The 15,767-nt window shown below is 34.7% G+C and overlaps 1 protein-coding gene across 1 annotated transcript in view; it reads left to right on the forward strand.

Moving 5' to 3' along the window:
* LOC144478920 (tyrosine-protein kinase Dnt) overlaps nucleotides 1-15,767 on the forward strand; it is a 218,485-nt gene that overhangs the window by 64,987 nt on the left and 137,731 nt on the right. Inside the window, exon 2 of the mRNA XM_078197296.1 lies at nucleotides 10,152-10,279. Coding sequence (XP_078053422.1) covers nucleotides 10,152-10,279 — 128 coding nt within the window. The remainder of the gene's footprint in view (nucleotides 1-10,151; nucleotides 10,280-15,767) is intronic.

Below are 15,767 nucleotides of genomic sequence, written 5' to 3' on the forward strand. Positions count from 1 at the left end.
GTTGTAATGTATGCACGAAATCGCCCGTATAAATTATTGTAATAAACTGACCCAGCGTAAAAGAAGATAAATTAAATTAAAAAAGATTAAAGAAGAAACAATTAGATTATTATGTTTAAAATGAAAAAAACGAGTGAAGAGACGAAATTGCTACTACTAAATTAACTGAAACAACAAACACAAGTACAAATTAAACAATGTATTTAAAACATATCAAAATACAATACCAATTAAAAGATACAATTGGCAATGAATTAACAGAAATTAAGTTATTGATTCAGATTATTTTGAAATCGAATACGAATTAAAATACAACATTGATACCAAATTCGTAAAAATTAAATAAAAATAGATATTAAGCAATTGATTTAAAATATTTCGATCTTAAAAACAAATTAGAAGGGGACATTGGAGAATTAAAAGAACGTCAATTTGGCAAATAATAAATTTGGCATTATGGCGTCTTTCTGAAGTACGAACTATACGAATTGAAGTGCAGATTTTCTGTTTTAACTCGGGCAAATGGCTGGCCAAAAAGTGGTCGGCAAATGTTCGGTGAAATGCATCCCTTGTACAAGAACACAGCGATGTAAATGTATGTAGATTTACGAAGCATTTGTCGTTTACCTCGGCTGCAGAAAAAATATCGTTGATCAGAGAATTTGTAGTATTTTAACACGCGATGACGCGCTGACAGCCGTTTCCCCTATTTCATCCCTCTCGTGGGACGACTGCTTCAGGAAGACTTTAATGTATTTCGCCCCCGGTAAATTCAATTTTGCATGCATATTTGTCCCAGAAGATTGTCGTCAGAAGGGTGAATACATTTTAGGTGAACTAAAATTGCAATTTTCAATGATGGACTGGATCTGGGCGATACTCATATTGTGTACATTATACTTTAATATATTTTCCTTGCATCGCCTCCTTTGTTAATTGCTTTCTGCTGGATAAACCTTTGCAGTTAACTCTTTCATAAAAATATCTCTTTTATCAATTTTCTAAGGTTTATTGATATCCTTGTGTTATTATTTTCTTCGAATCGCGTATTATTTTTCTATTCAATAATTATTATGAGCTAAATTACAATACGTACAATAACTGTTACGTATTAGTTATGGGGCAAATCGGGTTACCCCATTTAACCCCATACCCAAGTACTCCGTTTCATTCGTCAGTGAAGATTTTAATTAAAAGTATTATAGATAAATAAATTAATCAAAGGTCAAAGTACTGTCAATACATTCAGGAATAAAATGCTGTAGTTGCTATAATTTAATGTAATTGTTCTATGCGGAAATAATTATATATAGTTACAGTAACTACAGCATTTTATTTCTGAATTAATTCACAGTACTTTGTCCTTTGATTAATTGATTTATATGTAATACTTGTAATTAAAATCTTCGCATGTGAATGGAACGGAGGACTCGGGTATGGGGTAAAGTGCAGTACTCCGATTTGCCCCATAACTCATACAGTGATACCACCTGTCATGCATGTTTTTTCTTGTAGCATTAGACAGATATACCATACTATTTTTTTGTTTTATGTTGTTCACACAAATATACAGAATGTTCGTTTTCTTTTTCGACATTCAGAAACTACGGAAATATCAATAAAAATATTTACAGAAATGCCAATAAATAATGACGATTTGATATATGAGTTTTGCAAATAATAAATTATAATAAGTTACAATATGGAATACAATATAATATAAGTAAATATTTTAACAAAAGAAAATAAATATATTTTTATTATCATAAAATTTACAGGACTTTAGATAAATACCTCATTATTAAACAAATCGTTGGTTTGGATAAATTGCATTATTCCCTAACAGTTTAAGGTTCACTGAATATTTTTGCTAGCGTTCAATATTTTTTGTTGTCATCCGTTTTGTTTGTTAGCAACAAAAAGAACTGCGTCCCCGTTTTACCCTATTTTCCCCTGCATGTATTATTTCATATCGCGAATAATAAAAGCACGCAGTGTCTTTGTAATTATTTGTATATTATTATCTAGGAGTCGCTACGCTTTTATTATGCGTGACATAATATCGTGGATGAATTTTTTAAAGTGAATTATTTCACTTGCTTCCGCTACAACTACGTTTACGAGACCCGTTAAAACGGTGGGTCACTAATTTTTTAATTTACGATTATTCAGATTGTAAAAATACGTTTACGAGTTATTTGTTCAATATATGTAGTATTTAAGGCAAATGTTGCAATAAAATCTGTTAAAAATCAGGATAAACGTCTCACTGTTGCTTTTACGAATCTAGTGAACTAATCTTGTGATAAACTATATGACAAACTATATTTCTCTTATTATTTCAGTTATTCTTTCATTCTCTTTTTGGCACATTAAATATTTTAGGCATTTTAAATAAACACGTATTTTTCAAATGTTCTTTTTATTTTGCTTTATTTTCTGTATTTTAGCGATAGGTACACATTATTTCAAATAGTTTTCTTTTTATTTCACCACTATTCAACTGTAAAAAGTATTTTTTCTTATCAATAGTAACTATTATTAATAGTAATTTGTATTAGTTATTTTATTAATTTTATGTATACGATATTAGTAATTTTTGACACATTTGAGCTCAACAGTTTATCAGGAAATAGTTTAGAAATCGATGTCAAAGTCGTGATCATAGTTAAATGAAAATGTAGATAAAAATATATATAGTTAAATGTTAATTAAACGAAAGTATAGATAAAAATATGTATGATTAAATGTTGGTTAAACAAAGGTGTTGACAAAAATATACATGGTCAACTGTTATTTAAACGAAAGTGTAGACAAAGATATATACGGCGATACCTTTCGTGGAGGTTCACCGGAACGAAATTCTTTGAACCGCCCTATTGTTATCCATTCCCGGTTACGTGCGTCGCATTCGTGCAGGTGCTGGCGGATAGGTGCGACTGATAAAGTGACGTGTAAATATGTCAACGATTTCGCATCAGCCGTATCTGCTGGTGTAGCCGGTCTCGCCGCGTAAAATTCGCTCGGGGCTAATGAAATTATGAATCGTGACCGGCTCGTGTGCGAAGCCTGAGGGCCTGGCCGCGATAAACTTTTATGGGATGTAATTTGTTAAAACGTGCGATAGCGGGTCGGGTGCAACACCTGGTCTATGGTCTACCTGGTGTTACGTCTGCCGGGAACTTCTGCTTGCTCTTATGCAGCCGATTTACTATTTTGTACAAGATAGACTCGCTGCCGTAAGAATCAAGCTGATTTTTCAATTGAAAAGTTTATGTTAATAAGTTGAAAATGTGGCAACGGTATTATTAAATTATGAATGAATTTCTAATTTATCCAACGTACTTATCAACAAAGCCGTACGAGTTAAAATTAAAACGATGTATAAAATAAAATGTTATTTTACGTTTTATAACAATATTTGAACAATCTATGGAACGACCTTTAAATTATTAAGCAGCTGTTCGTTGTTTCTACGTTTGGCGTATGTATTGTGACTTTTTAAACACAGTGTAATAACATATTACATAATAATAGAATTATTTTCTCTCAAGATTATTTTAAGGTTATGTTTTTAAATTAGGTATTTAATATTTTATAACTATAGAATCATAAATATAAACATAAATCGATCGATAAAGTGATCTTATTTTCATGGCACGTAAATACCAGTATTAATAATATAATTATATTTGTATTATTTTTGTATATTATTATATTTGTATTATTTATATATATTATTGTACTTTGTATATTATCTTTTTTATTATTATACATCAAAAGAAATTCATCGGCCACAGTTATTTGAACGAATTGTAGAACGCGACGTGAAAGCTCGTTTGGAATCCATCTGTTCCCGCTGACCAAGGAGAAGTTTCAAGAGACAATTTTGAGTTAAGACAGCCAATAAATCTTTACCGTCGAAAACGGCGGGCCACGTCCGTACGATATATCCGATTCACGTCGCGATCTTTAATACGACCGCTCACATTTAAACTGCTAGAAATTACCCTCATGCTAGAAGTTATCCGATAGGACGACTGTTCCACGGAAAATATCACTGGGCGATTCATATTCCCAGGAAAGACACTCCATTCAGGACGGGCTGCTTTACATCGGCCAGATTTCCGTGTCGTTTCTCTCCTCCGCTTTTACCTCCTTTTCCTGGCGCGCGTACGTATATCCCCAGATTCAGAATATTCCCTGTCCTTAGAGATTACAGGGAGATTAATCGGAATATAGGAAATAAATACGACGCGAATGTGAAACGAACGGTCGGCTGCAACTTTTTTTTTCACGTTTTCCATATGCGAGCCATGAATTTGTAAGGTTGAAGATAGAGCGAACCACGCGTCGGCCCGCAATAGTGTGCGCGTGTACAAGGATTACGTTTGTTCGGTTTAATTTTATTGGTCTTTCGAGCACTCTTTTTTACGGAACAGACTTCTATACAATTAAAGGAAAGTCCTTAATCGTCGGGACACGTTAACTAGCGGCATTAAACGTTAAAAATGCCTACTTAAATTGTCTCCGTAGGTTCTCGTAAAAACTTTGACAGTGTTTAATCCTACAATGGAAAGGAGGATTAAAACGTTATACAGTGGAAGATAAACGTTTGATTGAAATGTTAGAGCAGATGCGTAAAAAGGATAAGATAATGTTCTTTCTTTGCAGTTAATTGTGCACGATTTCTATTAAACGATATCATTCTTCTTAAATCGTGCAATATTTTTCTATGTAATTATATGTTTCTATATTGTAGTCAATAAATAGCAAATCCATTGCTGATTGATAGTTTATTTAGAATTTTTATTTAGAAAATATTTCTCTATTCGGAAAGAAATGTATTAATTTTTTTATATATGCAAATACATATTGGAGCACTGACAGATTTTTTTCAACAACAGGAAATGAAAAATGTAGTTCGTTTTCCTGGTTTACTGTTTGTTTTAGCAGTAAAATTTGTTAATATAAGAATGGTGAAAAACATGAGTATTTTACTTCTTTTTGTCATTTCAATTAATTGTAGTTCATTTGTTTAATTTGTTAACCATTGTTTTTAATATCATCGACAAATTCTAGTCATATTATACGATTTAAAAAGAATTATTCTATACAGTGTACTTTATTTATGCATTATTTATACGTCATTTATATCTATCCTAGAAAGGAACGAAAATAAACTAATTAAATAAAATTTCACTTTTTTATACAAATAATAAGTAATGTCGATCGTATATACATATTTAACAATCCTGTGTTCGCTAAGCGAATCATCCAGTGCGAAGTATTAATAATTAAATAAATAATAACTAACTACTTCATCGACGACCGAATCATTGACTCGATAATTTTTATTCTAAAATCACTGAAATTATAAATATACTTCCACTACTAACTAAATTTATTCATATAGATACCGATTAATTACAAAACTTTCAAAAATTTAAAAGCTGTGTTTATCCGAACAGCGATTACAATCAAAATTAGAATAAATTCAAATAAAAATAAGAAATAATTAAAATCAAAATTAGGATAGATTCAAATAAAAATAAGAAATAAATAAAATCAAAATTTGAATGAAATCAAATAAAAATTAGAATAAATGACATAAATTCATCCTTACAATCCTCAAAAGCAAACACATCAGAGTCGCGTTCAAAGTTCGGTACGTTTACTACTGAAAACCGTATTTCTTACTTCTTTCCCAGCGTCGAAAGTTCCATTTCAGTGACGAAAACTCCGAAGAAATTGGGAAGAGTCTAAAAATTCGTATCCGTCACAGCGTAGAGCAGAGCGTGCAGACACAGTGTGTCGGCTTGTCGCGGCCGTGATATCGAATTGCGTAGTCATATGTGAAGCCAGAGACGACGTGTGACGCGGCGATCGCCCGAGGAAATTCAGATCGCGTAGCTAGCGTGTCTACAAGATTTTCCGGGACGCGTGTCGCGCGACCTATCCCTTCGGTGGCGTTCCTAGATCGTGATCCAGGAGACGATGCGAGCTCTCTGGTTGGGATAGGAGAAAATAAAAGTACGCGGCGCTCTTCGAATCTCTGTGGATTCGCGTTACGCGATCCATCTACGAAATAAAGTAAAAGTATCTAGTGTAGGAATATTGTATACAGGGTGTCGCAAATTTTAATGTTTTAACTTTGTCAGTGTATTTTATGGCACAAAGTAAGAAGAAAATGTTATATAAACATAAGTCATATAGATCTTTATTAAGAAGTTATAACAAAAATTTGTTGCCTACATAAGACCATTAACAGTCCGCACTTGGCTTGGTTTTACGGTACGTAAACGACTATTGGGACTTTCAGCTAAAATACGAAATTTAACAAATCTCATTAAAACAGAAAGTTGCGCGAAATCGCAAAAATAGCCTGAAGTCTCGTCCACGCGTGAATTTACTCGCGTAAACATTGTTGGATAACAAATAATTGTAAAAGATATATTTAATCGAATACAGGTGTCTTAAAGTTGGCATACGTGTTCCGTATACTGATCGCACCAGTCCATGGAACACGACGTATGTGGGTTTCCTTAATCGCACTTTTTAGAATAAAAAGTCATCAGTCTTGTCACGCTATAAAATAATACAGGTTGCTAGAAAATTATATACCACGTGATTGCAGCGTGATTCAACATATTTGGATCGTGGGCATGATTTTCACGGTCCAAGTTTTTTCTTATCGCATTATACGTACTCACAAAGAGGAACAATAGTCTAAAGGAAACCATGAATCGAGACATATAAAAAATAATAACATAAATTAAAAGAAATAATAACAAAAAATGTATCTTGCACTCGATAGACTGCTCAAGTCGATGCTTGTAATTAAGAATAGTATGTGTGAATGCGTTTTTTGTGAGATAGAAATGCTCTTTCTAAAATATGTATCATGCTCGTATTATTTTTTATTGATGTTGAATAAGTATTTTATATTTCTTTTTTCATTTTGCGTTTAAAGTCGCATCAACCGTCAGATGGATTATTAGCGACTGAAGAAATATTTAAAGTTTGTTGTACAGCTGGGACTGTTTCAGGACATTGCAGTATTAACTATACATGCACTGTAGTGGTTTTCGCGGATGTCATTTTTCTGTACGCCGCACCGCTATAGTGGCTTTCGCGGATGTTTCGCGCTTCACTCAATTGTATTATTAATTATTAAAGTAAACGATTAAAGTGAAAGTGTATACGTCCAATACACTAAGAAAAGAATAAATATAGCTAATACGATACATAACTATATCAAAAAATATTAAGAAAAATGGTAACTTAGTTACGAAAAATTTTATGCAAAATCTAGCCGTGCCTAAGCGGTTAATTATTAGAATAAATTGTTAAAGTTAAAATGCGTGAATCATATGTTTAAGAAAAATGATAATTTAATCATCAAACACTTCATTTCAATGTACTCGTGTAAAGAACAGCATTATCCGTCACACATTGCAGTGCCGTATCATTTACATGTAATTCGCGTTGAACTCTGCCGTACAGAGAAACAGAAGCGAGCAATATTCAGCCTTGCCTAAGAGGTTAATTGCATTAGAAACGTCTATTTAACGAAGACTTCTAGTCAACAAATAAACACATTTCTCACCGTAATCAAATCGACGATGATCTCATACCCGTGAACAGCGTTCCATAATAGGTACCTTTAGCTTACCCGACGTTATTCCGCGGTGTACACTCCGCAGATACGATCTCGGCGGGCGACTGTAATCGGTGGATAACTCAGTCACCCACACCCTTCTTCTAGAAGCTGGCGGGCTAGAGGGTAAAGAGAGGGAGTGGTGGGGGTGGACGGATATGGCAAAGTGACCGTATCGGGGGTTTGCACGGAGTCTTTGCGTCGGAGGATCCTCCGAGCACGGATTAGGGACAAAATGGAGCACGGATTAAGCGCAAGTTCGTATTCCCGGTTGGTAATTAGCGGATGAAAACTGAAAACCGGGCCAACGAACGGAATGGATACGGAACGAGTGTCTACTGTCGTGTAATTAAATGTCACAGCGTTTGATTATAATTAATCGTATCGGGAGTATCTCGTTGGATTATGGTAGCGCGTTCCGAAGAGTCGCCTTCTAATTGAAGTCCACGGGGCACGCCGTGTAATTAATTCTGGATCGATTTCCTTCGCGGGCAGGAAGTATGTTTGAACGTTTGCACGGTGTCCACCGTTGACGCGATGAAGACGCTCGTTTCTTTGGAATCTTGCTGGCTCATCGCCTCTGATGGGTTTCCCGGGAAAATGAAGTTCGGAGGCGCGTTCGCGACGGGACGTCAAGCGGATGTTACGTATTAGCGTTCCACGTTTCTTCGGCTTAATCTGTTCTTTGATATCGGATCGACGCGATAATTGGAAATGAATAAAATTGTACGACGAGTGTCCAATAATTCTTCGAGAAAGGACGATAATTAATTGTTTATTTACTCAGTTATGCTTCAAGCCAGATGGTTTATTCGCGAATGCGAAGCTGTTACGTGTACATATATTCGATGTTACTTGTTTTGGTTTCTATGTTCTTATGCAATATTGTTAAACCCATTGCTCTAAGATTCCTTTCACGCTGCGTTGATCAGCACTTATTTGTCCTTAATATTTTCCTTAATAGAACCAGACGATTTGGGTTTCTTCTATTGTCTATATTTACTTCAGTTTCTAGACTTTGATAACAAAAATACTTCAATTTCATCTCGATTTAGAAGAAATTAATAATATTCATATTTATAGCATTTGTTGCATGAAATCTTTATCACGAGTCTAACTCGTTATTATAGTGCAAGGTGTTACGAAAATTGTAAATGATTCGTCGGTCCTTTATACCAGGATTATTCTAAAATGAACCAATATTTAGAATGGGAAAATTGTACTTATCCTTGACAAACTTTGTTTCTAGCGTTGTAATACATTCGTTCTCATTTTCTTCCGCACAGGCATGCGCTATTGGCTACAAAAATAATTCTTGCTAGCGAAGCATTTAAATTGTAACGATCAGAACAACTTCTGTTAACATATATTATGAAATCTGTAGAAAGTGCATGTTCAGTATACCATGATTTACATGTCCTCTTGTGGTAGAATTTAAAGAATTTTGTACCTGTAACTAAACCATGCTCATTGGTTAATGTGTCGGTGGACATTTTTACTTGAACTTTAAGATCATTGGTTAGGTCAGTGATTGAAGCTTTGATATTTCCATCAGAGACATTGGTCGCTTCTTCGACAAATCCACATTTTCATTACCCACTATTTCTAAATGGGCTGGTATAATAAGTTTAATAAAATGTTAGTTCTTGCAGTAGTGGTATGAAATTGCATGAGTTCGTTAGCCATGTGAACTCCGCACTTTGTGAAATTATACATTACGATTTTCCAGTCGCAAAAATTGATTTTTTGGTCGTGTTACGTAGCACGCAGTACTATGGACATATGGTTTTCAAATTATTCATAGTCGAAAGTGTACTACCTTTTATTAAAACAAAACAATTTGTGTTATTCTGAACAACATGGTAAATAAATATTTTACAGTATTAACGTCTAATCATATTTTATAAGACTCTTGAAATTTCAAGCTTTAAATAAGTATTGTATAATGTACATATTAATATGAATAAATCTATATTTTAATCAAACATGTACATTATACATATTTGTCTCAAATACAGCTTCGTTCAAATATGTGTAACGTAGATATTTAATTTAAATACAATTTTATTGAAATTAATATATACATTATACGTAATTAGATCACATACAGCTCCATTCAAATATGTGCAATATACATATTTGTTTAAAATACAATATTACTCAAATATATATATATGTATATGTATAATATATAATGTACATATCGATGTGAATAAAACTGCACTTGAAAATATTTTCATTTGTAACGGTAGATTAAAGTTCGACCTCTGACTGAAAATCGAAACTGTGGTTCATTCAACCTCACCTGTTCGCGGATAGTCGGACGTGTTTCCGGTCAATGTCCTCGACAGCGCCGCGGCGTATAGTTTATTCAGTCGATTTACAAAGACGAGCCAAAGGAGAATTTTCTGCCTGTCGTTCGTGTTGCCGGCGCGGCTCCTTCATAATTAATAGACCAATTGGTATACGCGTTTCCCTATTTTGTTTTCAGGCCTCACCGGCGAGTTGTACTACGTGCAAGAGGGGGTGGTCAATACATACGCAATGAAGTTCGTCGTGCCGGTGCAGTCGAACGTTCAAGACCTCGAGTTCTCCTGGCAAAGCCTGGTCGGACATCCGGTGAGTACGAACCCGAAAGGTCGCGTTATGCAAAGGAAATGCCATCCCGATGATTCACGCGCTACGAAATACAAACTTCGCGGCTGCGTACCACCTTGCAACTACGAATTCTTGTGAGCCGTTAACACTATGCAGTCCGGCGTTATCACAGTGGTGTAACGCTCATGGTACCGCCCAATATGGCGCGATTTTCTTTTCTTCTTTTGCTCAAGTAACTATAACTTACACACGACAGCAAGTTTTTTGTTTTTATAAGTACTTGTGCCCTATCATCGTGGCAGGCTACGGTTATTCATGATGAATAAATTGGAAAATTTGATGAATGCGATTAATTCATTCATTTGATGAATTCGATGAATACGATTAATTCATTCATTTGATGAATTCGATGAATACGATTAATTAATTCATTTGACGAATTCGATGAATACGATTAATTCATTCATTTGATGAATTCGATGAATACGATGGAAAAACCAATCACACAATAAAAAACTTGAAAGTGGAATGGACTATAATAATTATGGGTTGGGGAGAAAGTTCGTAGCGTTTTTATATTTTCTTTTATCTTACAACGATTTACAAAACTATGTTAATCTTCTTTTTGAGTCATTTAATTTGTTATTACTTTTGAGGCTGTAGCGACACACGGTCGGCGACCGTAATAACCATTAAAGGTTTCCGCTTGCAAATTCCAAGAGTTTGACGAAAAAAAAAACACTTCTTGACGTTTGCAAGTAGGGAAATTACATTATTACTTTCACATGATAAATTAAATAGTAAATAATAAATAATAAATAATGGATTAAGTTATTGTTATATCGATTTCCCTTTTTTTTTTATTTTAAACTCATTGATATTGTGAAGACACTCTCCAAGTGTGTTGATTCATAGTAAAAACAATAACACTGAATTTATTTATGTACTGTGCCATTTTTACAGTGCCAAGTACAATGACAAAATTTTTATAAAATGCAGTGATAATAACCAGCACAACAGGTGTATAGATATTTCAAACAAGCTATCAAAAACGATGTTCTATAAACAAATAAATAAATATTTCAATGCTCACAACGTTATCTAGAAACGTCAATTTATCGAACAGTAGCATAAATATTCAACGATAACACTTTTCAGTTGTAATAAAATCGACGATAATCTTATACCCACTGACAAACGTTCCATAATAGGTACTTTTACTTTATATACAATCTAGAGATAATTTATTATATTTGTATACAAGATATGTAAAAATATATTTTTTTCGTTCAAATCTATCCAATTGTTAATTTTTGCTCAGCACTGTACTTTCTCTTTCTGTAAAACAGGTTATAGATGCCGCGTCCGATGTTAGCGGAACACCCCGTAGCATTACAAATGACAAAAGTTCTAATATAACTTTAGCCTTCTTATTTTTACAAAAACCTCGCTCGCCACTCTCTTTTACAGCCTAATAGATTTAACATTGAATAGCAAAATATCCCCAACTTATTTCGCGCGCTTGCATTAATTAAAACAAATTATCGGTCACCATAAATTTCGAGGTAGCCAGAGCGAAAGTAGCAAAAGCAGCAAAATGGAAAAATGTTCCATCTCAGGTGGATGGATCCACATCCACCCTTGCTCCGCCACTCCATTACATCGTTCCCTCCGACGTTGTTCCTCATCCCGCGGGGTCGCCTCTGTTGGCGTTACTCCCTAAAAGAGATTCGTCCATTCGCAGCTTATAACGACCTTTCGGGCGCGATACACCCCGCGCAAAACCATGCACGGTATCCGGGGCCGGTAGCGCGAGCCGCCGGGGAAAATGCTTGCACCGGCCATTAGCGAGGTGCAACAATGCGGAACAAAGTAAACACGTGACTCGGCCGAAATGGTAACTCATGGCACACACGTGAACCCGAGAGGGTGGAACGTACGAGTGGCTCGAAGCGGCGAAATGTTGGACAAGATTTCTCGAATTGACGAATTGTAATATCGTTGGATAATACTTCAAAGTATACGGAACGATAAAAATCAACAAGAAATAGTTATTACTTCACTGCTAAATGTATATTGTTTACTGATTTCACTTTTATCGACGCGACGGGTAGATGACGCAAAATTTAATCGTATATTATAATTTTATCCGTTGCTCTCTATAATGATTCTATCAGTAACCAGATAAACGATGCTTTAGTCAGCAGTGATTTTTCATTTTGAATTTTTCCTTCGCGATAACTAGACTACGAATTTTATGCATTTTTTGACAAAAATAACTGCGTTGAAAAGGAAACTGCAAAAAAATCTGAAGAATGTAAAAATATTTGTGTTATATGTAATTTATTGGCGTTATTAAAAGAGGAAAGACATTTTTATCCGACTTAGATCATTTACAGTAAACAGGGGATATTATTATAAATACTCCATTGTGCGTTGCAATGAAACTTTTGTTCAGTAATAGTTGTTAAGCATGTTGGTTATAATTTACTGTGACTTTTCTGCACCATTTGTTTATTTCGGGCACGACTACACAGCTTTAAAATGTAGTGCCTTGCCTTTCTTTAAAAAGGAATTCGATGTTACTAGATACCATTGATGCAGTTAAAAGTATTATTGTAATTATCGACGCCCCTATAGCGTTGCAAAATGTTTTAATCATTTTATATACTTCAATTGCCAATTCTTCATTCATAAACTATTAATTAAGTTAACAATTCGATATTTAATCCTTTGCACTCGAGTGGCGCCTCTGAAGCTCCAGTGAAAATTGTTATATAATTAACAAAATAATGTTGACATTATTAAAGACCCTTCTGTTAAAAGCGTAACAGTAACGAGTCAGAAGACTCAATTTCACATGCATAAATTATACTAAGTACTATACCACAGCTGGTCAAAATAGCAATTTTGGATCTAAGCTTAAAATGGTTCCGAGTGCAAAGGGTTAATATATAATTATATTTTTGTTTATAAATGTTCCTATGAAATAGATTCTGCAACTCATTCAATGTTCATAAGTACACATATGATTATCAAAAAATTGAAATAATTGAATATAAAAAAAATTGAATATAAATTATAAATTTCAATTGGAAAATTGTTTTTTTTCGGGTTAAATGGCCCACTGTGCGTCGCGTCGTCGGGCCATGGCGGGCCGCGGCGCGGGTCCGTCACGGTAAGCGAAGGGCGAATGCTATGCGACAGGGGTGCAGCGGGCGAGGGCGGCGAGCTTGTCGAACAAAGGGGTTACAGGAGGGCTGTATCAATACTCTATCAATATCAAATACAAACAGCCAGTATTCGAAAGGTAGAAGGAGGATAGGGTGGCTGATATAAACCGTGTGCGGTTCGTCATTGCGTTCCCTTCGGTCACCAAGGAAACCGAGTGCGCCCATCGGGAACCTGCGAAACGATCACTGGCGCGAGGGAAAATGCGAAAAGTCGTGTTCTCCGTTCTGTCGCCCTGCGTCTCTACGCCGGGAACGATGCCGCGATGCTAATTCAATGAGCTGCGGGAGACAATCGACAAATTTTCGAATGCCTTGACGGAGGGTGGATAGTCTATAAAATTTCGACAGTTCTCATTTTGCAGTTCTCTGCACGCGGAAAGTGGACGTACGTATTCTTCGATATTTGGATTTTGTTACTTATAAACCATAAATTTTGAGGTGGTACTTTTGCCTATTTTTTTCTTACAGAGAATCGAAATATTATTTACATTGATCTTTTTGTATGTATTTTTAAATAATACTTGATACGACAAAAGTATCTTAGGTATTTGGATTTTGTTATTTATTTAGCAAATTTATCATAGGGGTGGCATAGATCTCACGAAACTGTAAGCTTTGCGGTGATATTTTTGCCTATTTGTTTATTACAGAGAATCGAAATATTATTTACATTCGTATTTTCGCATGTGTTTTTAAATAATACTTGATACACGATATATAATATTTTTTACAACCAAACGTGTATTCGAAATATTTTGAATTACACTTCTTGAAACATGTTCTTTCTAAAGAAAAACTCTTCCCAGACTTTCTTCTTTATAATTTAAAATTAGCAAATAAATGGTATGTTTAAAAATATGTGTGTAGAGACGATGCGACAAGTTTGTTGAAGATTAAGATGATATTTTGAATCAATTAAATAACTAGATTTTGAGATGTCTGCTGTGTCAGAAAATAAGGATAAGTTTTGGTGAAGAAAATGTTCAAAATTTTCTTCGTTTGTTAAATGTACATAATGTGTATACATTTTTTTCATATATTTGTAATTTTATTATCTGTAAAAATTGAGAAAAGGCCCTTCTGCAGACATGTTTCTATAAACGTACACTTGAAGCAAATATCTTCGGTAAAATGCCCTTATGTGTCGTATTAATAATTGTGCTGTCCACTGCACAAATCGATTAACTCCACAAATCAAAAAGTTGACAAATGCAATGAAATAGTGTACACCGTTCTGTAAATAAATGAATATTATAAATAATATAAATTCGAAGAAATATTGCAGAATTCATAAACGTAGATGTAACTTTCATCTAACGATACATAAAATTAATAAAATAGAATAGCCAAGAAGTAATCGTCAGTAACGTTACAATCTTTTACGCGACACAGTTTAATTATGAAACAGTTTTCTATGAAATCAAATTAAATTCAGTTGTCAAATTTTTAAGTTTTCTAGTTGTGCGTTGTCGTTGTTAACTGTAGTCATTGTAGTTGTTATCGCGTTGCCGTTGTTGTTTAAATCGTAGGAGGTGGTTGTACGATATCACTAGTAAACTGATACTGTTGCTTTTATTGTTACCCAACGTTGTCTGTTGCTATTTGTTATATTACCACACGAAGTTTCATGGGATTTTTCCAAATAATAATTCCTACAGTACGAAAATAGGGACAATAATAACAAAAAATCTGCAGTCTAACAGTTAGCGATTTCGGTACGTTCTGTTTGAAATATGGTTCTATTTGTTGAAAAATAGAAGGTTAGAAGACGAAGAATCGCGCGCGCCCCTGCGAAATAGCGGAAAGTTAAGGAAATCAGGGCTACGTGGTTGTCGTTACGCGCTTCAGTTACCGCGAGTTCCGTATTAATTTCTGACGAGAGGGGCCGACCTCGACTTTATTGCCAAGTTGAGTAATTGTCGGCTGAGTGTCTTGAGCGACGTGGCAGGGGTGCCGGTGCTTATTAGCGGTAATTGAATACGATGTTCTTTAACCGTACAGAGTTGCGTGAAGGAAACCATTATGCACGCGATAAGCGCCGTGTTATTTGTTGGACAGGCGAATCCGAAGGGGTGTCGATTAATTTGTAATTTGATTAGGCAGGCCGTGTAGGGGGAAACGTGAGAAGTATATATTAGGATAGCATGCGGTCGGAGAAGTTTATTAAATCGCACGGATCGAGAAAACTTGAATTTAACGTATCGAACGGCTTTCAACCCTTATGGGACCAAGAGGTTGATAAGAGGATTTAGGCGTGATGTAAAATAAAATAAATT

This window comes from Augochlora pura, chromosome 3, assembly GCF_028453695.1.
Source record: "Augochlora pura isolate Apur16 chromosome 3, APUR_v2.2.1, whole genome shotgun sequence".
Lineage (NCBI taxonomy): Eukaryota > Metazoa > Arthropoda > Insecta > Hymenoptera > Halictidae > Augochlora > Augochlora pura.